The sequence below is a fragment of the Malaya genurostris genome, chromosome 2 (assembly GCF_030247185.1).
Source record: "Malaya genurostris strain Urasoe2022 chromosome 2, Malgen_1.1, whole genome shotgun sequence".
Classification (NCBI taxonomy): Eukaryota; Metazoa; Arthropoda; class Insecta; order Diptera; family Culicidae; genus Malaya; species Malaya genurostris.
In genome coordinates, this window is record NC_080571.1 from 329,970,162 (window position 1) to 329,996,069 (window position 25,908).

At 38.8% G+C, this 25,908-nt stretch overlaps 1 protein-coding gene across 2 annotated transcripts; it reads left to right on the forward strand.

Annotated features, from left to right (window-relative positions):
* Positions 1-4,708: 4,708 nt before the first annotated feature.
* On the forward strand, positions 4,709-25,443 carry LOC131431513 (maternal protein tudor). Of its 2 annotated transcripts, none has more exons than XM_058597288.1 (8): positions 4,709-4,866; positions 5,441-5,519; positions 5,640-6,939; positions 7,016-7,680; positions 15,267-15,431; positions 15,493-16,142; positions 22,033-22,255; positions 22,319-25,443. In XM_058597288.1, exons 3-8 carry the CDS (start codon positions 5,656-5,658, stop codon positions 24,834-24,836), a joined length of 5,505 nt encoding a protein of 1,834 aa, XP_058453271.1. In that variant the 5' UTR covers positions 4,709-4,866; positions 5,441-5,519; positions 5,640-5,655; the 3' UTR covers positions 24,837-25,443. The 2 variants fall into 2 exon arrangements, with proteins under 2 accessions (XP_058453271.1, XP_058453272.1); XM_058597289.1 differs by lacking the exon at positions 4,709-4,866 and adding an exon at positions 5,347-5,368.
* Positions 25,444-25,908: the final 465 nt, after the last annotated feature.

The following is a 25,908-nucleotide window of genomic DNA, read 5'->3' on the forward strand; positions in this document are numbered from 1 at the left end:
TTTTGAATATAAGGAGATACAGATTTTCTATGAAAATTTCTGGCATCTCTGGGCTTATGGTTGATTTGAGAAAAAAATATAGGATAACAGAGGTATTTTGGCTACTTTATATATTTTGGCCCACCTAAAAAACTTTATGAATTTAATCGATGTTAAATAACCCATGTTGCGTTAACTTGAAGCTAATCACATTAAATTACCTATTTCGGAAGGGTTTTTCACGAGGGTACGACAGAACCTGACTTTTCCCAATAAAGCACAAAACGTCATTAAAATCTAATCAAATTCCATATATCCTTAAAAATATATCTAACCGTTCAAAATCATATAGGGTAACAGAGGTATTTTGGCCACTTCATATATTTTGGCCCACGTAACAAACTTTATCGATTTTATCGGATTTTATCCATGTTAAGTAACCCATGTTGCATCAATTTGATGCCTATCATATTAAATTACCTTTTGCGGAAGGGTTTTTCAAAGATATCACAACATTTGGTGGATATTTGTACAAGCTGGGTCAAAATACCTCTGTTACCCTATAACCGTTGAAAAGAACGTCGAAGCACATGTGATATTTTCTAATTTTTCATTAAAGACATATTGAACATTATTTATTTAAGATTTGAGAATTATTTTCAAATATTGGAAAAATTTCCGATATCTATATGACGATGACGAATTTCAAGACGAAATAGGATATCAGTACTACTCGCGTTCTCTGTTTGGATACAACTTAAATTTGATTGTACTGAATGTGATGTTTGGTACCGGAGATTCATACTTTAATTATGTGTCGAATTTGAAGTTGATTTGATAGTGGCATGACTGAAAAGAAATATGGGTGATCCAGAAAGTATTTATTGCTAAACACCACTTCCCCAATATCTTCATCATAAAATTCATGAACAAAGTCTTGACATGGTACAATCTAGGAATTGATGCTGTGCATGATACCGGTTCGATTTTCTAGCTCATTAGTAATATGAAATAAGTTCTTCAGATGAACTGTGTAATTATAGTCACCAAACAATGCATTGCCTCTAAGTCCATGTTGGGATATTGTTCTCTACTCGTATGAAATAAATCAAATTTGATCAAGTAAACTGTGAATATTCAGCTCAGTCGTGATTCTTCTAGTAAGTAAAAGCTTCATTTATACAAATAAATATTGTTATCAACAACGTAAAAAATCACAATGGTAATATTTATAATCCGAAAAAAAAACTCAGCAAAAGACGATCGATCCAAAAACATCCGTTACTATGCGCAGTAAAGATGAACAAACGGCTGCAAAAAATGTACCACCAAAAAAAAACGATTTATTCTTTTAGTTTTTAAGTAAAGTTTTCAAGTGTCGTCCTCCTCCGTTTTCCAAAGATATTGCAACATTTGGTGGATATTTTTGCAAAGCGGGCCAAAATAAAAGCAGTCCTAAAGTGGACTAAAATATCTCTGTTACCCTAGTATCACGATGTAAAAATTTTGTTGTGTTGCCCTACGAGCATGTAAATAGTACGGCTGAATTGTCAAATAAATTGAGGTTAGCAGTGACGGTAAAAAACCCAATGTCAATAGTCGATACTACAAATAAAACATTTTCACCGAAAAAAAAACAGAAAATGGCATTAGTTTTACTTTTATTGGTTTATAACTTTTTTTAAATAATGCATATTTTTAGTTGAAGTACGGGCCACAGAGAAACATCTAAAGAGTACAATGCCATTTGGTTGTTGATAAGCGTAATTGACACATTGCCGCGAAATTGAATTGCCGGTAGTGACACCTGCCAATGAAAAATGGAACCAAGAAAAGGAGGATTCTTTCGAAAATTTTCATATCGCAGTAGTGATTTGCAACGTTTTTATCGTTTATTTAACAGTACAAATAGATATTGTGTGGTTGTAAATTATCAATCATATTGCGATACCACGTTTATCATTCATATTGCGATACCACGTTTACACATTCGATGACCGCTATTAATCTGTGCATCATCACAGCAATCGTTTGTTAGGATGTGAAATACTGTCATTCGATTATTGGTTCTATATAAGGTCAGAGGTAAGATTTAATGTCTCACAGAACGTGTTGGGTGATTCTGCAGAATGACAGAATTACACATATATCAGCAATAAAAGTACACTACTAAAGAGTTGAAAAAAATCGATTTCAAACTGATTACTATTACTACTATTTTAGTGTAAACTACGATTAAACATGGAAAATCTTCAGAAATGTGTGAAATTGGGTAAGGTTAGATTTTTTTCGGATCAATATTTTTTCAAACAGGAACCAGTGTAATGTTGATTTCTTGAGTACTAGAATGTATAGCGATCGAGTACCATTTATTTTTGATACTTCATCTGTTATTTCCAGGCAATTGAAAAAAGGTTAACCAAGTTTAATGATCCATTCTAAATAAACGATAGTTTTTGCACAATAAATTAAGATCAACATTACCACCTCAGAGTAAAAACCTTGTTTTTAACTTCCACTATGATTTTTCAAATGAATTTGCTCGTTTTTATAAGAATCTCTAAACAAGCAGCGCCTCTACATTTCAGCGTGCAGCGTTCCACTTCATTCTATGTTGTCTTTTGCATGAAGTTGGGTACTATCAGACCCTGTCAGCTTGGAGCGAAATTAATCTTCAGTTCAGCAACGCCATCGCACAGCATTACATTCAACATATCATGTCAATTGTATGGGTGCGCAAATGCTGCTATTTTGGCGCGCACGAATTTGACATTTCTCTCCCATACTTCTATGTACGAGATTCGATGCGGACTCGTCTGAGGGCGCCATGCTTGCAATAAAGGATGTTGCCAATAATTTGTTCGGGAAACGTGAGAGCTGGATATCTTGTTAATATGGTGTCTTTGGTACTATCAAGAATAGTTTTAACGTAAAAGTCATTCATGAGAAAAGAAAAGCTTAATTTTTTTACAATTGAATGGTAAAAATATAGTGTTCATTAATAACTTTGAGCAGATTATTTTTTATTTTTCACCCCCAGATTTATGCTAGGTGCACATACCCATTTTGATTTGATTTTACGTTTCGTCTTTTATTCATCAGTGCGTAGCAGTTTGTGTTGAACTGCTCGCTCGACCTGATGGCGCATTAACATCACGTCTGCCTAGCAGTTTATGTTGAGTGATATGTGTAGAAGTAAGCATCAAAGAAGCAACAACAATAAAATATAACAGAAAAATAAATTAATAAATCAAATCGTTATTAATACAGAACATACAAAAACTTTGGCGGCTGCTCGTTTGGACAACGTAAGTTGGAGAACGGCTCTACAGAATTACGTTCATATACACAACAAAGTACGTCCTCTGTCTCGTTTCGGTGTTACCCCTTTTGAACTGTTGGTTGGGTGGAAATACGGTGGTATTTTCCCGGCTCTTTAGGAACTAAAATCGTGCGATTCCATAGATCGAACGGACATAGTAGAAAAAGACTAAATTTCAGAGTAAGATGTACGCCGATAAAAGCAGAGTGGAAAAACTTTCTGATATCCAAGTAGGAGATAAAGTTCTGGTGGCGATACAGAAAAAACAAAAATCAAGCCCAACGTTTTCACCTGAAAAATTCACGGCAATAGCCAGAGAAGGAGCTAAAGTTGTTATTCGAAGCAAATGTCCAGGATGTAAAAAAAAGTCGAAATGGAAGACCCAGTAGATACAATCACCCAAAAGGAGCATATTGTGAGACGAAATAACTCAGAAATAGATCCAAATATTCCGCTTAACGAGACTGTAAACCTTAATCTAGATAAATATCAGCGTCCTAAGAGATTCATTAGGAAACCGAATAGATTTCGAGATATGATTCTTAATACAATTTATGAATAAAATAAGAGTAAATATACATTACATTGTAAATCAACCAAATAGCAAATAAAGATCTTATGTGTTTCAAACAGTTTAAAATAGAATAGAAGACAAGAGTATTGTAGTAGCAAACATCAAAGAAGCAACAACAATAAAATATACCAGAAAAATAAATTAATAAATCAAATCGTTACAAATACAGAACATATTTTATTCAAACATCCAAAGAAAAAACATTATGAATACTTCTGTTATAAAACACTATCATCCAAGCATAATAATTGGGCTTGAAATGCCTGAACGATGCATGTTCAATGTAAACTGCAAGTTTAATAAGTTTACTAGGGGAGGTGTGGCTTAAACCAGTTGTCAAACTGGTCTGGTGGAGCTTTCATCAAACATCAATACGCTATAAAACTACTAGTGGCTCGCACATACGATTCATACCATTAACGAACGGCTTAACGGACGGACATCAATTTCAGTAGCAAAATCTTCTGCTCTGAAAACGAAATTTTCTGTGGGCAGTAGGCCACAGTTACCTTGGCAACGGCAGTCGCGAGTCTCCAGTCCAGTGTAAGTATGGCGGAATAACAGCTAACACGCAGTCAACCTTCAACCGAAAATCACGACAATATGTTTCGTGATATTAAAAACAAATTCGTTCAATGTTTGGCGATTATTTGTGACGAGAAATCCCTCAGAGAATCCTAACGCTAATGAATATAAAAAGAATTTTTGTTTCAGTGTACCACCCATTTTCTGAAGGGCGCACAAACACCTTTGTAAATCTGAATTTCCCCTTCGTGTGCACATTGTCGATTTGAGTTTGCCGTATGCATACATGAAACGCGATGGATAATCTCTTCATTCCATTTGTTGCATTCTGTGGATAAAGATCGCGAATTCCTTTCTACCTAATCTCGATGTTGCAAGTGATATAGGTTAACATAGCGAAAAAAGATTTAACTGTGTTGTAGTTTTTCTTTGACGAAAACTATCTAGATTCAGTTGCAAAGCGAATGTAAGTTGGAAAGTGCTTTCAAATCACGTAGGAAGGTACCCAGATTAGAAAAAAAATGCGTTCGAATCTTGCTTTTTTCGCATCGAAAGTGCCACTATAACTTTCATTCGTTTCGATCAACCATAACTTCCACCGCATCACTGAGTAGAAGATGTGATACATACCAAAAACGGTAACGGGTGGTGAGGTAGCTAGCTGATGTTAAGTGGCCAGCTGCGATTGATTTTGCTTTTGTTGTGCAATTTCCTCATAGAGAAGGCAAGCGAAACGGTATAGAAAATTCCAATAAGATTGTTTATCTCTGCACCCAAACAATGAGCGAAGTACTGCTTTGCAGTACTTTGAAGGAACACAGTAAGCTCGTAATAAGTTTTTCTTTCTCGCGGTTGTCATCGTGAGCAGAAATTTTTGTTTCGATTTTGTTTTTTTTATCTATATGACAAATTACTCTGATTAGCTTAAAAGTAGTCGGTAGCTACCTTTAATATTGAATCTGTTGAGTGTAATATTTCGTTAAAAAATATTTCTATTTCTCTTTAGTTGGCTGTTATTAAGTTTTTTTTTTATATTTCAGAAATTTTAAGTGTTCTTCTGAAGCTATTTGGCAAAGTAATGATTCATGGATTTAGTTCTTAATACGAACAAAAGATCTGGTAAGAATGTGTTTTGTTTTGGTTAGTCTGATTGGAAATTATAAAGCATGTTTGTTTTTCCTTTAACAAATTTGAGATAAATTATAACAGCTTTGAATTTAAATGGTTTTTTTTTTACAGATTTGTAAAACTTACCATGAACACTGCCAGATCCGCCAAAAATCTCCAACCGGCGCGAGGTCTTCGCACGCCAGCTCCAAATCGAAATGGCCTAGGTAATTTTGGGTTTGATCCAGAACCCATTCACGTTTTTCAACGTCAAATAAACGGGAACGGTACAAGTGGTTCAGTCGATTTCAATAACAGCAGACACAGCCTTCGCTCACAATCTTCTCCATCACACAGTATCAGTGGTTATTCTGGTGTAAAAAATGGCCAACGCCGTCATGATGTCCTTCGTTCGCAAAAGACCAGCTTTGGGAGTAACACAAGTCTCGTTAGCAGCAGTAGTAGCGGTAAAGAAATGCCGACAATTGTAACGTTTAGTTCGACATCGTTGACTACTGGATCCATACACGAAGTTTACGTTTCATTTGTCGAAAATGGGCCGAAATTGTTTACGGTGCAATTGAAGTCTTCGGAAAATGCCTTAAACAAGATGATGGAAGATTTGGAATGTATTCCATTGAAGAATCTTTCACGTAAACCCTCGCTAGGGATGGCTTGTATTGCCCGTTTCTCAGAAGACCAAGCACTATATAGAGCATTGATAATGGGAATAAATGTAGATTCGTGTCGGGTTTCTTACGTGGATTACGGTAACAGCGAAACGGTGGATTTTAAAAATCTTTATGAGATTCCACACGAGTTCCTGAAACATAAAGTTTTTTCCATAAGATTCACATTGTCGAACGTAAAGACTCTGGAAGAAACCAACGCGGACATCGCCGGCTTATTCTCCTCACTTGTGTTGGACAAACTGCTGACGATGAAAGTGATGTCACTGGAAGGACCAGCGTTTGTCCAGTACTGTGAATTGTATGAAAACAAGAATAACATTTTCGATAAGTTGTACGATATGTGTAAAGCAAAACCTTTAAAGTATCCAATGGCAATTACATTGGGTCTCGGAAGCAGCTCTACAATTATAATTCGATTCATTCATTCATGCAAGCAGTTCTACGTTCAACCTGTTGAAAACATCCAAAGCTTCGATGTGTTGATGGATCAATTGTTCGATTTTTGGCGAAAAAGTTCCCCGATAAACGCATTGAGCCCTGGTGATCCATGCGTGATCTGCATTGGAGACGAAGAATGCTACCGAGTCGAAGTTGTTTGCGTTATTGGAGGCAAGGCAAAAGTCCGGTTGGTTGACTATGGTACAATATTGACCGTGGAAAAGAATCAGATAAGACGTATATCGCCATTGTTCGTTGAACAGCCTCCGCAGGTTGCCGAATGCTGCTTGGAAGGATTTCAGGTTAGAATAGTAGAATTATGATTTCGATTTGTACGCTCAATTTACTTATCATGTACATTCTTTATTTTCTTTGAAGGATTTAAGTGAGGATAATCTATCGACGGCTCAGCTAGAAATGCTAGCCGAGAACGAAGATGGAGATCGTAAGCAGTACAAACTCACCGTTACTGACATTGTGGATGGTGTTGCGATTGTCAATCTGCTAGATGAGTCTGTGTCTCCAGTGTTGAATGTATCGAAGCGGCTGCTGAAACTGAAAAATCCAGCGAAATTTATCAAAGAACAACAGCAGCAATCACAAGCACAACAGTCAAAAGCAGCTGCTTTCGGTACTAAGCAATCATTCCAGTCCACTCATTCGGTACAAGTCCCGTCTGTGGTGCCACAACCTTCAACGATCAATTCACTGAATCCATTCCATTCGACATCGATCATTTCGGAAGCACCGAATCTTTCGCAAATTACGAGTCCAAGAATGACGGAAAGTGAAATAATTGATTTAACTAACGATGATTGGCAAGCGACGAAACAAAATTTCTCGAACAGCTACGGCACAGGTAACGAACAAAATCTTCAAACTAGTGCAGCGCCATATGGGAACAGTAATTATGGTGTTCGTTCTGGCGGCAATCGTAATGGACGTGATAACAATAGCAACCAACGAGACGCCAATAGCAGTAATGGCAGCATTAAAAAGGAACGTTTCCAGCGGAATGACATTCCCAGATTCAATAAGGAAAGGTAGACTATGAATTTCATAATAACTTTGAAATGTTTCATATTTAAATATCGATTGGAATCACAGTAAGCGTGTGCATTTTTATCGCTCATGCTTATGTCGTTTTTCATTGATTCCACTCGCTCGATGCCAGTGTTTTGCCCTGACAGTTGATCAATGAAACGGTTTTGTCAAGTTTGGTTTGCACGCTTGCTGCTCTGAAAAGAAAACGGGTGCAAAATAGTTGCCCGCGAATTGCCCCGAAAGTGCGTTTTTTTCGTGCGGTGCAAATCAATGAAACACAGTGCACCTGTTTTGATTGCCCGACTGCACGAAAAGTGCACGAATCGAGCAAAACACTCCACGAGTGTTCTCAATGAAAAACGACATTAATTTCTAGTGAATTACAGTGTCATTTTCGCTCGAGAAAACCGAAACTGACCCAGAGTAGTTTCATCAAACAAACACTTTTCAGGAAACTGTGTTGGGTTTGCACTTTAGCAACTGATTCGATTTTCAATTCAACAACGTTGAAAGTATGATCGAAACAAGCTTTAAACAAATGATATGATATCAGTTAAGGTGGAGACTGGGTTAGACCAAATTCAGCAGCTAGAAGTTCTATATGGAAGATCTATAATAGAGCAAAAACTGGAACAAATGTATCCCCAGCAAGCCGTTCTAGTTTTATTTATTCGAGCAGTTCTTCTGTCAAATTTAAAACTGGTCTACGATGTCGTTCTTTTTTTTGTATATTTGAAACACGAGTAAAACACTGCCAATTTTTCTTGTTATAAAATTCAGATTTAAATTTTGTAACTGGCATAAATTATGCATCTAGGACTAGAACACTACTAAATATGCCCTTAGGTTTGGCATCAAGCGAAAACAATAGTACATTTTTAACATTTTAACTAGTGGTATTTTCATAATTGAAATTAGTGTTGTTTGTGTTGCGCGGTGCCTGGTTCGGCAAATCGTACGTAATCCAGCTAAGTATACTGAGGTCTTGTTTTACGGGTTTTTGTGTGTGTGTTTTTGAGCGGCTTTTTACGCGGAGTTCCAAAGTTACGCGGATTTATGAAGTTATGCATTTTTTTTTATGCGGATTCACGAAATTATTCGTTTTTTACACGAATTTTCAGATATCCGGTGTCCTTTTTTTCGTTTTAGAAAATCAATTTTGAATTATGAGTATTTCATTTGTATTCCTAATAACGCTAGCAAAATCAAAGGTAGCTAGGATTCGATCGAACCATATTCGATCGAAAAACCAATACGACGTTATTCAGAATAAGGGCGATTATCCTTTACATCTTACGTGACCAACGCCATGACAAATGGTTTTCATACGGACGTAATCTATACCGATCTTTTTCTCGCCTTCGATAAAATTAACCATGATATCACAATAGCAAAACTGGATCGACTTGGTTTTGGTACAAACGTCCTTCGATGGATACAATCATATCTCAGGAATCGTCATCTTGTGGTTAAAATTGACGATTGTGCTTTGGAAGAATTTGTTGCAACATCTGGAATTCCGAAGGGGAGCCATCTCGGCGCTTTGATCTTCTTGCTTTACTTTAACGACGTTATTTTTTCTGTGGAAGGACCGCGCATATCTTTTGCAGATGACCTCAAGATCTACCGTGTTATTCGCACCTCAGAGGATGCGACGTTTCTTCACCGACAAATGGCAATCTTTTCGGTAATTAGTTACGAAGATTTTGTATTTGTTGCTCATTTTTTTCGAGTACTTCGCTCATTTCACTCAATTATTGAATAAATCTGAGCTGCAGTGTTGTTATGGGAAGTGTACACAGATTTTGCACAGACAGATTTGTGGTTCGATCAAAGATTTTTGAAAAAATTCGCTTCAATTTGTTTTGAAGCATATTTGGAAGGAGGGCTTCGCTAACCTTATATAAACTTAGCGCTAACCTTATATAAACGAAGCGAAGAAAAATAAATAAAAGATTGAGCAATAAATTCAAAATTACCTTAACTAATTAGCAACAAATTGATCATCGGCGAGAGGTGCCTTGCTAAGTTCATGCTCATAAATTCATATTCCCGTTTACTTTCGCATCCATCACACTTTTAAACATCGTACATGCATAAAAACAACGCCCATCCAATTTTGAACTATCAGTTCTGGTACAGACTTGAGCTGTAATTAGAAAAGGTTGATATGATTTGTTATTTGACTTGTTATTTCGCTGATTTTGTATCATCATGCTTGCTGTATCAACTATTCGATGAATACATACTTTCGAACGAATGCGAACAAGCCATTCTTGTTTTCACTCGAACGTGTATTCCTGTGCAAAAGAAGGATCGGTAGCGCAGGTAGTTTTTTTTAGGAAGATTCCAAGCATCAAGGAAGTGACGAATGCTACATAATAAATAAATATCGTACTCAGGACCAATTTTATTCACGCCGTTAAATGAAACTTTCAAATTAAACTTCGTGCAAAGTAAAAAATACATCGAAAATAGCAGCTGATCAGTAATATCTGCGAAAAATATGTTGCATTTTTCTTGCAATTTTGTCATTTATATTGGTGAAATCATGCATTTAATATAAAACAAAACATGTTTACTTATTGCGTATTTCCATAAAGTACCTAATAGATGTAAAATTTGATGCGTAAAAACTTGGAACCGCGCATTTATTCGTAGGCTCACCAGAACAAAATCAGCATTTTACTATGACTGCTATGCTTTCTAAATGTTTTATGTAAAACACAAATTTGTGATTTGATTGCAAATCACCTTTAGATTCAAGAATAAATTTGTTGGAAGTTGGTTGAACATTTTTCAATGTGTTCGAACGGTTGATTAACAACATTAAACTGACGAAATGAAGCCACGGCATTTCGTCTATTCGTCCGTAAACGAGAAAGGGAGTTTTCGTTCGTACAATTGATGTTCGAATACACTTACCTTACCTTACCTAACCGCTATAGGCCTGTGGTGTCCTTTGCTGTATCAATAATACGTCTCCACATAACTCGGTCCATAGCTGCTCGTCGCCAGCCACTCAAGGCACGGACGCTTCTGAGATCACCCTCCACTTGATCGATCCACCTTGCTCGCTACGCTCCTCTTCTTCTTGTACCAGTCGGATTAGATTCAAGAACCATTTTCACTTGGCTATCGTTCGACATCTTTATGACATGCCCAGTCCAGCGTAGACGTCCGATTTTAGCTGTCCGTACGATAGGTGGTTCTCCTAGCAGCTGTTGCAATTCGTGATTCATACGCCGTCTCCACGTTCCGTCTTCCATCTGCACTCCGCCATAGATGGTTCTCATCACCTTTCTTTCAAAAATACTGAGGGCGCGTTGGTCCTCTGCCAACATAGTCCAGGTCTCGTGGCCATAGAGAACAACCGGTCTAATGAGCGTTTTGTAGATGGTCAATTTCGTGCGGTGGCGTACTTTTCTCGATCGAAGGGTTTTTCTGAGTCCAAAGTATGCACGATTACCTGCCAAAATACGTTTCTGTATTTCTCTGCTGGTGTCATTGTCGGCGGTCACCAGTGAGCCCAAATACACAAACTCGTCAACCACCTCGATATCGTCACCGTCTGTCAATATTTGTGGTGGGAGATCTAGTGTTTCTTCTCTAGAGCCTCTTCCTCTCATGTATTTTGCTTTTGACACGTTTATGGTCAGTCCGATACGTCTAGCTTCAGCTTTCAGTCAGATGTAGGTTTCCATCATCTTCTCAAGGTTACGTGTTACAATATCAATATCGTCAGCGAAGCCAAAAAGTTGTACGGACTTTCGGAAGATCGTGCCACTCGTGTCGATCCTCGCTCTTCGAATCACACCTTCCAAGGCAATATTGAACAAGATACAAGAGAGTCCATCACCTTGGCGTAGCCCTCTTCGAGATTCGAAGGGACTCGAGAGCGTCCCAGATACTCGGACGTAGCAGATCACTCTATCCATCGTTGCTTTGACCAATCGCGTCAGTTCATCCGAAAAACCGTATTCGTGCATTATCTGCCATAGCTGTTCTCGATCGATTTTGTCGTATGCCGCTTTGAAGTCAATGAATAGGTGATGCGTGGGTACGTTGTATTCACGACACTTCTGGAGTACTTGTCTTATCGCGAATATGTGATCCGTAGTGGCGCGGGATCTAGTAAATCCCGCTTGGTACGGCCCTACGAATTCCTTAGCTATTGGTGATAGACGACGGCAAAGGATTTCGGAGAGTACCTTGTAGGCGGCGTTGAGCAAAACAAACTTGTTTGTTTATGTTTATCGTTGCGGTATTAAACTGCAACAATCAGTCTAAATATCACCGGCACTAGCACAAAATATGAAAAATGAACACAAACACCCACGAATCTACAAATATCAATACAGCTAGTAGTATATTCATGGTGGCCTAACCATTCTAGATTATTGTTTAACTTACATTTCGCTTGTGATCTTGATTATCAGATAAAAACTGTTTGTTTATTTATTTTTCACTATAATAAACAGTAACTATGGTGAACTTGTTCTTACCCTTCAGTGTTGCTAGTTTTATAGAAAACTCGTTAAAGTACATTGTCACTCTGACAGTGTATCATGACAGTGTACCGCACGATGCAAAATGTGTCATTGAAAATTTGTCGAAGTATTCCGTATTATAATTTGTATTTGGTGAAGCCTCTTCGTGAGCGGTTAACATTCTCATAGAATTTCCGTGTATCATTTGCGCGCTACAGCTGTTCCATCGCTTCGCGATCTTGGTCTTCCTGGTGGCGCTTTTTCCTTCAGAAAACCGTGTTCTGTCTGTTCCGTGCCTGTCTGTATCGTTCCTTGTTCGCTCTAGTGCGGTGTTGCAGCATCCTCGCCCTTGCTGCATTCTTCTCTTCGACCAACTGCTGACATTCGCCATTCAATGTTGGCACTGCGGTAGGTGCGGTCATTGATGACGTCGGAGAAGAATCGCCCGTCGATGAGAACGTGGTCGATTTGATTTTCCGTATGTTGATCAGGTGATCTCCAGGTGGCTTTGTGGATATCTTTGCGGGGGAAGAAGGTGCTTCAAACTACCATTCCTCGGGAGGTTGCAAAGTTCACGCATCGTTGGCCGTTGTCGTTTGTTACCTCATGCAGGCTCTCCAGCCCGATTACAGGCCTGTACATGACCTCCCGGCCTACCTGAGCATTCATGTCGCCGATGACAAGTTTTACATCCCGCCGTGGATAGATGTCGTAGGTTCGTTCCAGCTGCGCGTAAAATGCTTCCTTCTCGTCATCGGATCTTGTCTCATGTGGGCAGTGCACATTGATGATGCTGTAATTGAACAAACGACCCTTGATCTTCAATACGCACATCTTGTCACTGATTGGCTGCCACCCAATCACGCGCTTGCGCATCTTGCCCAACACTACAAATGCCGTTCCTAGAACGCTGGTTGTGCCACAGCTCTGGTAGAAGGTAGCCGCTCGATGCCCACTTTTCCACACCTTCTGTCCCGTCCAACAAAGTTCCTGCAGTGCTACGACATCGAAGCCGCGAATTTGAAGTTCATCATGCAGCATTCGGTCGTATTCTGGGAAGCCAAGCGATTTGCAGTTCCATGTGCCAAGCTTCCAATCGTAGTCCTTATTTCGTCGCGTAGGTCTTTGCCGATTATTCCGAGTCGTATTTATATCCTGATTATTCGTAACAAGTGTTTTCCGGGCGGCTTATTAGGCCTGCACCAACCTCCTGTCTCGCCGGAGGGCCATCGTGTCATTACTGTTTAGAGTCCCACACTGACGCAAGGACGGTAATCAGCCGCTCCTAACATGGAGAACAGACACTGTTTCGAGCCTCCCCAACATGGGGAACAGACGCTCGGGTAGACTTGCTCTCTGTAAAGAGAAAGCAAGCCCCCCTGTCAGCATACGACCAAGGTCCCACCGGGGTTGGTTACCCGATCTTTCCTATGGTTACTCGTTCCCCAGCCGGCACGGGTGTACGTTATTTGGCCGAATTTTGTTTGGCATAACTTTCTTTGGCATAACTTTTGTTTGGCATAATGTCGTTTGGCATAAAATAAAAAATATATACTGTTTCATTTGGCATAATTGTTGTTTGGCATAATTTTCATTTGGCATGATTTCAATTGTGCATATTTTCTTTTGATTCGTTTTATTCTGGGAGTAATTTAAAATGTTGAAATACATAACGGCCTGAAACACTTGGATTATAGGTTTTCCGATTAGTGATTGGACGACTCGGACTGCGTTACCTCGGCGGCTTGGCCGAGGTTGATTTGTCCTCGTTGTGGTCTAAAACGAGAAAATAAATTCTAAAGGCGAGTCGCGTTCGAATTCATTCGAATGAAAACAAGAATAGCTTATTCGTATTTGTTCGAAAGTACCCGTTCGTCGTATGACCGATACGGACGTAATCAAGAATGAGGGTGATTTTTTTAGGTTACTCCAGATATCGATGTTTCATGCATTTCTAAGACATTTTGCATAAAAAAACGATTTCGGAAATCTCAGAATTCCCAGTCGATTGTTTTTTTTTAATTCTTGAGATTACACCAGATCGAGACGATTAATGCATTTCTAAAACATTTTGAAAATTTCTTTAGTTTTGCGGTTATTTTACGCGGATTTCCGAAGTTACACGTTTATTTTTTGCGCGGTTTTTTTTTCTATACGGTACGTACCCCCCGCGTAAAAAAGACTTCAGTGTATTTTGGTTTTACACCTCGACTGCAAATTTTTGATTGATTGTTTGAATAATATAAATTACACATTGAAGAGTTCGATGAGTCGTTGCCCTTCCGTAAAGTAGGTTTTCGTTTATCCGAATGGTGGGCATGGTGGCTAACCTGATTTTTTTATTCAATAATGTAATATAATTTTAGGCACACTGCTTAAGCTCTAAGATGCCAAGGGTATTTTCTAATCTTAATTAACGACTAACTTAAAACTAGAATAGTATCATTAGACTATGTCATTTCGGGTTCTCGTAAATCCAGCTTTCAGCTGGCGATCGGCAGTGGTCGACAAATTGAGTGTTGCACGAGTCTTCCAGATGGCGTTGGTAAATATCTATGCTGGCCGCATCCTTCGGTCTGTGTGGGTCCGCGGGAAACACCCCCAGGCTACGAAGGCCCGGCGGGTGGCCCGCATGTTGGTTTTCGATTGGAGCGGTCTTCCGTGGGCGGTGATGGTGATATTGCCGAACAGAATGAAAGAGAAGTAAATATTGTGGAAAACGTGGTAAAAAGGGGATGTGGGAACAAAATGTCTGAAAACGACAGAGATCTAATTAGTTGCCAACGAGATGGTGAAGAGACAGGGAAGGGGGAACGAAAAAGTTAGTGACATAAAAAAAAGATCTTGTTAGTTCCAATGAAGATGGTGGACAGGGACGGGGATCGAGAGCGTGGCTAACCTACTGTTGAGAGGTTCGGGCCTAGTTTGTATGTTATCTTATCCTAATATCATTTCCTAAGAAACTTTTATAAGTCAATTAGTAGAATACACGATGATAACATTGTGCAATTTGCTAAGACCATAGGGCACTACGCAACGCAATGTTTCATATTAATTAGGTTTTTGTTGGTTTTTCTAATAAATCTTCATTCCAGAAATCAAACTCCATACTATGTTGAGCATGACGACCGATGCGAAGAGAACAATAATTACGAACATCACGATAATCGCAACGTGAATCGAGATAAATTGGTTAGCCACAAGGGTCGACAAAGCGATACGGGCAGCGAGTCTGGATTCAATACATTATCTGCGGAAAGGTTCGTCCTTTTTATCGCTTCGGCAACACGTTCGAAAACTATCTGTTGATTTTTGTTCTAGGCCACCCTCATCTCGCGATAGCTTTAAATCATCCACGGTCAGTGTAGATGCGGCGGATGAGTACGTCCCTTACGATTTCAGTCTACCAGAACAAGTCATACCAATGAATACAAAGGTGTCAATTAAACTGACCTGGTGGGTATCACCGGAGGAATTTTACGTTGTTTTTAAGGACGAAGAAACGAAATTCGACGAAATGATGATACAGATTCAGAAGTTCTACAAAAATAAATCCCCTGTTAATGATGTTCCCCCCGTCGGTTCGATCGTTATTGCTCGCTATCAGAAGCACAACACATTTTATCGGGCCCAAGTGATGAAGTATAATGAATCGCTCGGTAAGTTCAAAGTGGAACTGTGCGATTGCGGCCAGAAAACAATTGTCACTAGCACTGATCTGTGGAAACTTGAAAAGCGCTTCGTTAAACTGCCAAAGATGTCAATCCAATGTACTTTAGCCAATATCAAGATAAATTGCGATGCAAAAGAGCTGCAGGCTAAAATCGATAACTACGTTAGTAACGAGCGTACCGTAGAGTGCGTTTTTCTCGATCGTGTTGAGGAGAAGTATGTATGTGATGTGGAAACTGAAGGCGTTGATCTAAAGCTGGCACTACTGAAAGACAACCTAATTGCTCAAATACTTACAGGTGAGTTTTTTTATATCATTTATTTTACCCCGGCTTCGACCACTTACAGGTGAGGCACTAAGATCTACTATTTATGTTTATAAAGGAATCTGTCGTTGTAGTTCCGTGTTTCAGGGGAAATACTTTTCTTACTGTCAAATGTACTTATGGGGAACAGTCATTACGCCAAACAACAGCACTTTGTTGGACGAGAGATGGGGTATAGAAAAACGGGTATCGAGCGAAACCTTTTGGTTCACGCATCGTTGGAAGCCGTATGCAGGCTCTCCAGTCCGATTGCCTTCCAGTCTACCTGAGCGTTCATGTCACCGATAACGAGTTTCACATCTTGTCCTGGGCAGCTGTGGTAGGTTAGTTCTAGCTGCGCGTAAAATGCTTCCTTCACTGCATCGGGTTTCGTCTCATGTGGGCAGTGTACATTGATCTACCGGATCGGTGATATATCTAGTGTACTAGGAACTGGCTCCATAGTGTTGGACAAGGTGCATCAGCTCGTGGTTGGATGGGAACCAATCAGCGATAGAATGTGTGTGTGTTGGAGATTAAAGGCCGTTTATTCAATTACATCATCATCAATGTACACTGGACTTTGTATCGTACCCCATAAGTCTCCACATCGGTTGAAATCCGGGGTAAAATAAAGGATAAATAATATTTTTACGTTTCGTCTTTGATTCATCCGTGCAGAGCAGTTCAAATAAAACTGCCTAATGCTAAACTTGGCAGTTCAATTTGAACAGTAGTTTCTGCTATTTGCAGAAAACTTTTTATTTTGTAACGCCGAACGATAATAGTCTTCACATCAGATCGAAAACTGTTAGGACGCATTTTACCATGTTAGAAAAAGTAAATTTGTCCCTATTACTAGATTAATATTTGTAAAAAATAATCTATTGCTAAACCTTGGGGATGTGATTGTCATTGACACAGTTTTATTAAAACATGTTTTACCTCCTTACATTAAGATAATTTCTGACACAAATGTTGCATTGCTCTTGGGATCTGGTTGTAAATTAATCTACGCAGATGATTTGAAACTGTATCTCGCCGTTCATAGTGTTGAGGATTGCCAACGACTGCAAGATTAGAAAACAAGGTTTGCAAATTGGTGCAGAGAAAATCAATTTACTATCAATGTAACCAAATGCCAAGTTATCACATTCCATCGGATTCTACGTCCTTTTATTTTCTACTATAACATTGATGGAACAATTTTGTCTGATTTTGGTGTACAACTGGATGCCAAACTGACGTTCGATGTCCATCGGTCGCTAGTTATTTCGAAAGCTTCCCGTCAATTGGGATTCATCTCTAAATTGCCAACGTCTTCAAAGAACCGCTTTCTTTGAAGGCTTTATATTGCTTACTCGTCTGCCCGACTCTGGATAATGCTTCAGTAATCTGGTGTCCGTATCAAATATCGTGGAGCCTTAGACTTGAAAGTGTTCATAAACGCTTTGTTCGCATGGCATTACGACATTTTCCTTGGAGAGATCCTGTAAACTTGTCACCATATCCGGACAGGTGCCAATTATTGGAAATCGATACATTACAGCGCCGAAGAAAATTCAACAAAAATTGACCATTGCAAAATTAATAAAGGGGAGACATGCTTTGAGTCAATGCCAACCAGTCCAAATGGTGTGACGAAAGCAAGCATATGGTTTTTAGTTTTACTTGGCTTGCTGAACCAAAGTCAATTTCACTAACACAAAAGGGTTGTTTCTGCCCCACCTGTTTCTACCACATTGTCTGAGAACAGGCATGAAATTTGTTCAACTCTTATATGCTTTTTCCCACTCTGTCGGTTTATTTAGACATGTATATCCGATGAACCCAATAGGAAATAATACATAAAATCAATTAATAAATAAATTATTTCTAACACCAAATTGGGCTCATTTTCTACACAAATCTAAATAGATTGATACGTTCGCTTCAGCGCTTACGTCACATATTCGGCAACATTCCTGAACCCAAATGTATCAGTAATAAATTTAAACTTGATTATTCGCTGCATTGATTTGTCGCTTACGTCACTTGTACGAAAATCACCTCGATTCTCAACCCGACGGATCTGTGATACGAACGAATCTACACTTTCGTTCGAGTTCGAATTTTGCATTCTTTATTCCGTTCGACTTGTATGATTCGATCGACTCTCGTTCGGGAACACTTGAAATTTCGAACACTAACCATCAAAGCTGTCAACAATACTTACATGTTCTTTTCATATTATTCATTTCTTAGTAAACGAAACCGCCACGCTCGTATAAACAAATTAGAACGATTCTAAACCGAATAATACGTACGCAAGTCGATCGAGTAATGTTCGAAAATTTAACAACTCGAATGAATGATATTCGAGTTCATACCCTACTCGAACGGAATGCAGAATGGAAATTGCACATTCGATCGGATTATTTCGAATCGATCGACGTACAGAATAGGGGTGAATATCTTAGAAACTTGAACTATTAATCATATGAACTTCAAACTTGATGTACAACCCAATATAGCTGAAGTTATTATTGAAAGTTATTGAAATTGGATCCGTCCATATACGAGAAAATTGAGCGGTAATGAGTTTTGTCGTTTGCGTCGGTTCTATAACATTTTCTCGAAAACTATTTTCCTGAACATAAAAAAAACCGAAGCTTTTGCCCCAGAAATTCATTGCTCAGAAAGTACTAATCTTCAGAAATACAAACTCTAGAAAGTAATAAAATTCAGAAAAAAATTCCCAGAATGTACCAAAGTCCAGAAAACCGTATACCCGAAGGCATTAGTCGCTAGAATATTGTTATTGGTATAATGCCGTTTGGCATAATGGTTATTTGGCATACCGATCATATGACATACCAGATCAACATGCTGCTTAATAGAATTTGTTCTAATTTACTGCGATTTTGAAAGGTCTAATGCGGCTAAGGCCTCATCGTTTTTAATGACCTGCTGTCCGACCTTACTGATCACATGCAAATCAAATTAAGCATCGCTAAGGAGTGTATCGAAAATAAGCTATCCACAAATTTTTCTTTCAAATTACGATTAAAAACGATATTTGATTGAAACTGAAAATTGATCCTTTATTGTATTTATTGCATAATGAAAATTAAAATATTCCTTCACGAATTTTTGAACTTTTGATCGATTTTTTTTGGACGCTTGAGCCCAAATTTTCTTGAACTCCTGCATGTTCTCAGTTGCCTTACCAGTCTTCTTGAAGACCCTTTTCACAATTGCCCAGTAACGTTCGATGGGTTGAAGTTGAGGGCAATTTGGTGGATTGATATTTTTCTCAACGAAATTCATACCGTTTTCCTCATGCCAATTGAGAATGGTTTTGGCGTAGTGAGCCGACGCTGGGGGTGTACTATGCTTCTTATATAAAGGCAGCAACAGTGCGGTAAAATTTCATTTTCAATCGAATAATATAAGATGAAAATGAAATTTATGGCCGCTGACCGTCAGCGTATTCATACTAATTCATTTGACTTCTGCTGCCATTTTCAAGTGAAGCTCCCAGAATTCATCGTCATTTGAATAATCGTACCTAGTCAGTTGAAGTTTTGCTTGCTCAGTTTCAAGTGCCAAGTAGTATAGCTGCTTCAGTGTCTTCGCTCTTGGTAGTAAGCAGATTCGAACGAATAGAATTATAAATGGAGTAAAGTATTAAAAATGAAAACTGATGGACGTAACAATTAATTTATGTGTATTCTGTGATTGACATTTCAGTTATCTGATTAGTCTTTCATCTATTATCTTGAACCAATTCGAATGTTTACATGAACCTCATTTGAAGGCCGCTCTCACACTATTGAAAGAGATATTTTGTTACTTCAAGAGATCAACTGACGGTAATTAAACTGAGCCTCGATTGAAGAGAAACGAGTGATGAACTGAATGCTGCTCGTTCGGGCCGTCAGCAAACATTGTCTGTGTCAGAGAGTGAAGTTTACTGCAGTGGAGAGATCGTCAATGTGTTCCACATTCAGTTTCAATTGAATTGAATGAAGTTTTACTGCACTGGGCAGCAATCTTTTCTGGAGACACTCAGATCGATAGATTTCTGCATTTATAGTTCAGGTAGTGTAAAAAATAGTTGACTTCAAACCACAGGAACATATTGCTTGCTATACCAGTACCTTTCGACCGCATTTCTCCACTTCAAACGACCTGTCCGCATCGCTCACATCCTCCGCAACGACGACAGTAAAGTATTGTGAAACTGGAGCGGTTTTTGAGTCCTCCTTTACATAAGTCTCATCGTCCATCAAAACGCATGCATACGGACACTGCAAAAGATGCGAATACAATTTCCGGGCCCTTGTTGCTGCTCGCTTCTTCTGTTCTACACTTTGTTTCGAGATTTTCTGCTTCTTGTAGGTCTTGGTGATTTCACCTCTTGATTCGCTGGATCATTCCGACACTCGTCCTTGTTTTTTTTTTTGGCCAAATCACGTGTTTTGACATTGATTTGTTCTTCATGATTAGAGATACCACTTTCTGGTCCAGTTTCGGGTTGGAAGAACCGGTTTTTCTGCCTCTTCTTGGTAACTCATCCAAAGAATAGTGTTCCCCAAACTTATTAATGATGGTTTTAACACTGGCACGATGAATTCCAAACCGCTTCGCTAATTTTCGCATAGTAATACCCTTCTCACTTAGCCATGTGTCCAGAACATCAATTTTTACTTTCTTTTCCATACGCGACATTTTAAAAACGCAGAATTTCAACCGCACAAACAAGTAAACAAACGAAAGCTGACAGCCAAACGTACAGCATGCTGTGATCTGAGTATAAAAAAACATCACAATTACATGCGTACAACACAAATGTATGTGGATAGCTTATTTTCGATACACTCCTTATAGTGAGCAAGAAGACGAATCTCAAAAAATCTCAAATTACCCTAGCTAACCATAGAAACAGGAATATAGAATTTTCTTTTGACACGAATGCCACAAAGATGGTAAAGTGTCATTAATAAAAAAAAATAGAATTTTCACTTTGTACTTTGAATTGGATGAATAAAGACCCATTTTTTTGGAATACGAAGATTGCTTCAATTATAATGAAGTACAACAATATTACAATACAATCGGTTTAGTCATTTCCGAGAAAAATCAGTGGTTGAAATTTTTTGACAAACATACACACATACACAAACAAACATTTTCCAATCTCGTCGAGCTGAGTCGAAAGGTATATAACACTAGGGGTCTCTGGAGCTCCGATTAAAATTCGGTTTTTCCAGAGATTCTATTACCTTTCTCTAGAGAAAGGTAAAACATGATATAAAAATATGTTTTAAAGGAACTGACGCTTCGATTCGTGTTTGTTTTCCAAATACTGTGAATTGCACCTAAATACAGTCTCTGTTCTCTATCTGCCTCCGTGTACTTTTGTCTTGGCAGAGTAATGGCACGCACTTCAATAATAGCTGATGCTTTGAACAATATGATCGGCTGATCCGCTTTGTTCTACGAAGTATATACGACCTCGCTCTTTCCGCAAAAGTGCCTTTGTTTGTGCCGACTACCTACACAACGTAGCAACTACGGTGTGAACAGTGCTGTTGTTGGATTGCAGAGGTCATTCCATCAAGTATCATTAGAATTTGACTCTAATCTTTCACGTAGTAGAATACTTGATTTTTGTACACATTGATTATTAATAAATTAATACGGATAAGATTTTATCGAACACATTTTATGGCATCTACCGTAAAACCGTGAGTTTTCAAAAATTACGGAAGCTAGTATTTTCAGCGACTGAACAGCTGTTCAACTTAAACGGCGTTCTATGATTAAACCAATCATTGAATAACTTGTTAATCGTTTGTTAGATCAATCAATATAACATTGTTTTCGTATTTGTTTTCAGACATTGATCTCAGCCGGTTAAAGGGCCAGACGCTCAAGCTTAAGCTTGTGGAAATGAAAGAACTGGATCAGTTCCGAGTGAAGATTTTCGGAAGCGACGCTGTTCTGAACTGTAGCCATGTGGAGTACGGTGCCTACGACCAATCAGTTACGGATGAGATCCGATCGAAGTGGTTGGATCAGTACTGTTTCGCACAAGTGGAAGATGTATCAAATGACGATAGGTTGTATTTTTAGTTTTGTATTCGCTATGCTTTCATTACTATAATCCTTATCATATTTTTTAGACTGATACTAGCACTACTGGTTCCAACGCTTTCGAATCAGATCCCACCGAACATTGTCGACATGCCAATATTGCAGAACAAATTTAATGTTTTGGTGACCTACGTTTATGAGTCAAATTGCATCTATGTGCAAAACACCAAATGGAATCTGGAAATCAGTAAGCTGTTGGACGATTTATATGATTACTACGAGAAGAATGGAGACGTAATTCAGAATCTACAAGTAAATGAGCTGTGTGCTTCCAAATCCAACGACGGTAACTGGTATCGGGCAAAGATTATTTCACTGCAAGATGTAGACAACATCGAGGTGCTTCTGGTCGATTACGGTAATCGCGAGAAAGTTAAACATCAGGATCTCAAAGTGTTGGAGTCTCAATTCCGTGAGCATTGCGCCTTTGCCCATTGTGTCCACTTGCCAATGGCGTGCCTTAACGAGGGAGAGGAAAATCGGCTGAAAATGGAAATCGCTCTGCTAACCGGAGAATTTGAATTACAGCTGACTGTTTTGGATTACCGAAACGATATCTGGATTGTTGACATCACGTCTAACGATTACAGCATCGTACAAGCCCTGAAAGATAAACAGCTGGTGAAGGATTTAGATCATGAGGAAATACTGAATCAAAAATCAACTTTAGTTAACGAAAGTACGGAAACTGGATCTGACAAACCGGAACCGGAGATCAATTGCGAACAGAAATATCAGAAACTGAAGGCCATCGTCAGTCACGTTGACAATCCAAATCAGTTCTTCGTGCAGATGTGCTCAGATTTGGATGATTTGGATCAGCTGCAGGAGAACCTTCAAATCATCGCACAGGCTTTGCCTCAGTTAAAAGACTTCTCAGTTAATCGGTATTGCATTGCGCCATATTCGGCCGATGATTTGTGGTACCGAGCTCGGATTATCGACAGTCATGATGATTTAATTATTCAGTTTATTGATTTCGGTAACAGTGACGTGATAACTAGCAATAAGAAATCTGACCTGAAAGATGTTAACGATAGTTTGATGAAATTTAAGATATACGCGAAACAATGCTCTTTATTGGTCACTCCTGCAGGTGGCAAGAAAAGCTGGAACGAAGAGGCTACCATGATTCTGCGAGACCTGGAAGAAGTGCAAATTCAGGTACTAGCTGAATCACAAGGCTTAAACTATATTAATTTGAAGTGCGGCGAACGTGATTTGGGAGAAGAATTGATTTCAAAACAGTTGGCAGTGAAGATGGAATATGTACCGTCCGATCATCGATGCTTCACTAGTCACATCGAGTCTATCCGCGAGTTCTATCTGCAACTCGAACGGGACATAAACCCTCTAGATATAATGGCCGATTACACGGCACGTTTCGAAGAGTTTGCTCTAGTGGAAAGCCCTAAGGTGGGTGCGGTTTACCTCGCCGAGTTCTCCGACGATGGACTCTGGTATCGAGCTCGAATTTTGAAGATTTTGGAGGACAATGAATTTGAAGTGTTTTTCGTTGACTATGGTAATACGTCTCAGGTGAAGAATGTTAGAGAACTGGATTCGTCGATTGCCGAAATGCCTTCGCTTTGCACCAAATGTACCCTCAAAATACCGGACGGTGTCAAAGCTTGGTCGGACAAAGCAGAAGTGAAATTCAAGGAAATTTCAGCTATGGGTGAAACCGTTTTTACTGTACAGCTGTGTAGCCCTGGATTGGTAGCCACGGTGGAATTGTTTTTAGATGAACTAAACATTGACGCTCAACTGATGGATCTGTGCGAGAAAGGTTCCGCAAGTGCGATGAACTCTAGTTTCTATCTCAGTGAGGACAAAACACTGGATGATAGTTATCCTTTGGAAGGGTATGTGTTTGTCAGTCACGTAAATTCCCCAGCGGATTTTTATATTCAGTTCAAGAATACATTTGATGCTCTTAAAAATATGGAAGAATTGCTTACAAGCAAAGCATCCCATTGCGAACGACTCAGTCACACTGATATCGTTGAGGGCATGTACTGCTTGGCCTTCCTGGGGTCGTACGACAAATACTACCGTGCACAAATTATTTCAATCTCAAATCAGCAATACAAAGTACAACTGATCGACTATGGATTCACATCGTTTGCTACTGATCTGCGTAAAATGCCCATTGATATCGAACAAATAGCGGTACTAGCGAAAAAATGTTGCCTAGAAACGTATTCTCCCAATGAAGAGAACGTACTGGACGTAGTTCAGAAACGGTTTATCACCCTAACTGATTCGGGGCGTGCTCAATTTTCTTTCGACATCGTTCGCAATGATTCCGAACCCAGCATTGTTCGTTTGTTCACTGAAGATGGGAAAAATGTGGAAGATTTGCTCGAATGTGTGATTACCGGATACTCGGATAATACCAACAACAACAATCATGGTAGCAGTGCTCACAGTAAGCCAACGGTATCAGTAGCTCCTCCCCCGCCGACGCCGGCGGATTTGGTCAAAACTGCACGGCCGAGAACGAAGCCGGCCTTCTTCCGTGCGAAGAGTGACCTCGAATTTTAAACAGTACATTTGTCATACTGTGTATGTAAGCTTAGGGTGTAAGATTTGAATTGAGAGAAACCATCAAATACCAAAAAAGATGTCATCAAATGTGTTAATATGAACTGAACTTTCTAAAACCTCATGCAAGTTTGGCATCTATTCATATACTTTGGTGGCGTGCCTACTAATCGAAACATCACCTGAATTCATTACTTATTTTTATCGAGATTTTGTTATTAAATCTGTTTTATTTCACTAGTTTTTGTTGATTTTTTCATTTGTTCATATTCTGGTCCATTTATAAGTCAAACAAGCACTCAGAAATCGTCCAAAATATAACGATATAATTATACTAGCAATGCTAAGTCTGTTGAACGAACTGATCTTACAATTTATAGATAGATCCATAATATTTAAATATGATAATACACTTCCATGTGGTTATTTAAAAAAAATGCAAAGCAGTCACATACTCTTGCGTTTGGAAAACACGACCGTGCACGAGAGTAAAATCACACGCAATATATAACGAGGCCTTATTTAACGAACGAGATATTTATTTCATATTTAGCAGCACTGTGTTGTAAAACACATGCACTTATTTAACAGTTATAAATGTTGACAACGATCAATAAAATCTTTATTTTTTTGTATGTAAAAGTATACTTTTTATTGAGAACTTCCCTAATTTGTGCCCTGGTTTTAATGGGAAACTAACTTCGAAGCAGTATATTAGTTAGTTTTAAGTATATTTAACCCCGGTTTTAATTTTTACGTTTTTCGCCGAGGAAGTAAAGAGGGTCTATTGGTTCACTAATCTCACCTTTGTCCATTGATTCGTCACCGCTGTTGCTGCTGTCGTTTTATTCATAGTTTTGCTTTTTCATATAGAAAGTTTATGCAATCACTATGAAAACCGACTTTTTAATCATACACCATTCGATTCAGTTCGATGAGTACGCAAAATGTCTCCGTGTGTGTATGTAACAAAAATACGCATTGGATTTTCTCGGAGATGGCTGGACCGATTTTCGCTAACATTGATTCAAATCAAAAGTGTCTTGGTCTTATAGCCTGCTATTGAATTTCA

Coding starts and splice junctions, on each gene's coding strand:
- LOC131431513 (XM_058597288.1), top strand. CDS start 5,656: ATGAACACTGCCAGATCCGCCAAAAATCTCCAACCGGCGCGAGGTCTT. Junction 6,940..7,015: donor GCTGCTTGGAAGGATTTCAG/GTTAGAATAGTA, acceptor TTTTCTTTGAAG/GATTTAAGTGAGGATAATCT. Junction 22,256..22,318: donor GATGTATCAAATGACGATAG/GTTGTATTTTTA, acceptor CATATTTTTTAG/ACTGATACTAGCACTACTGG.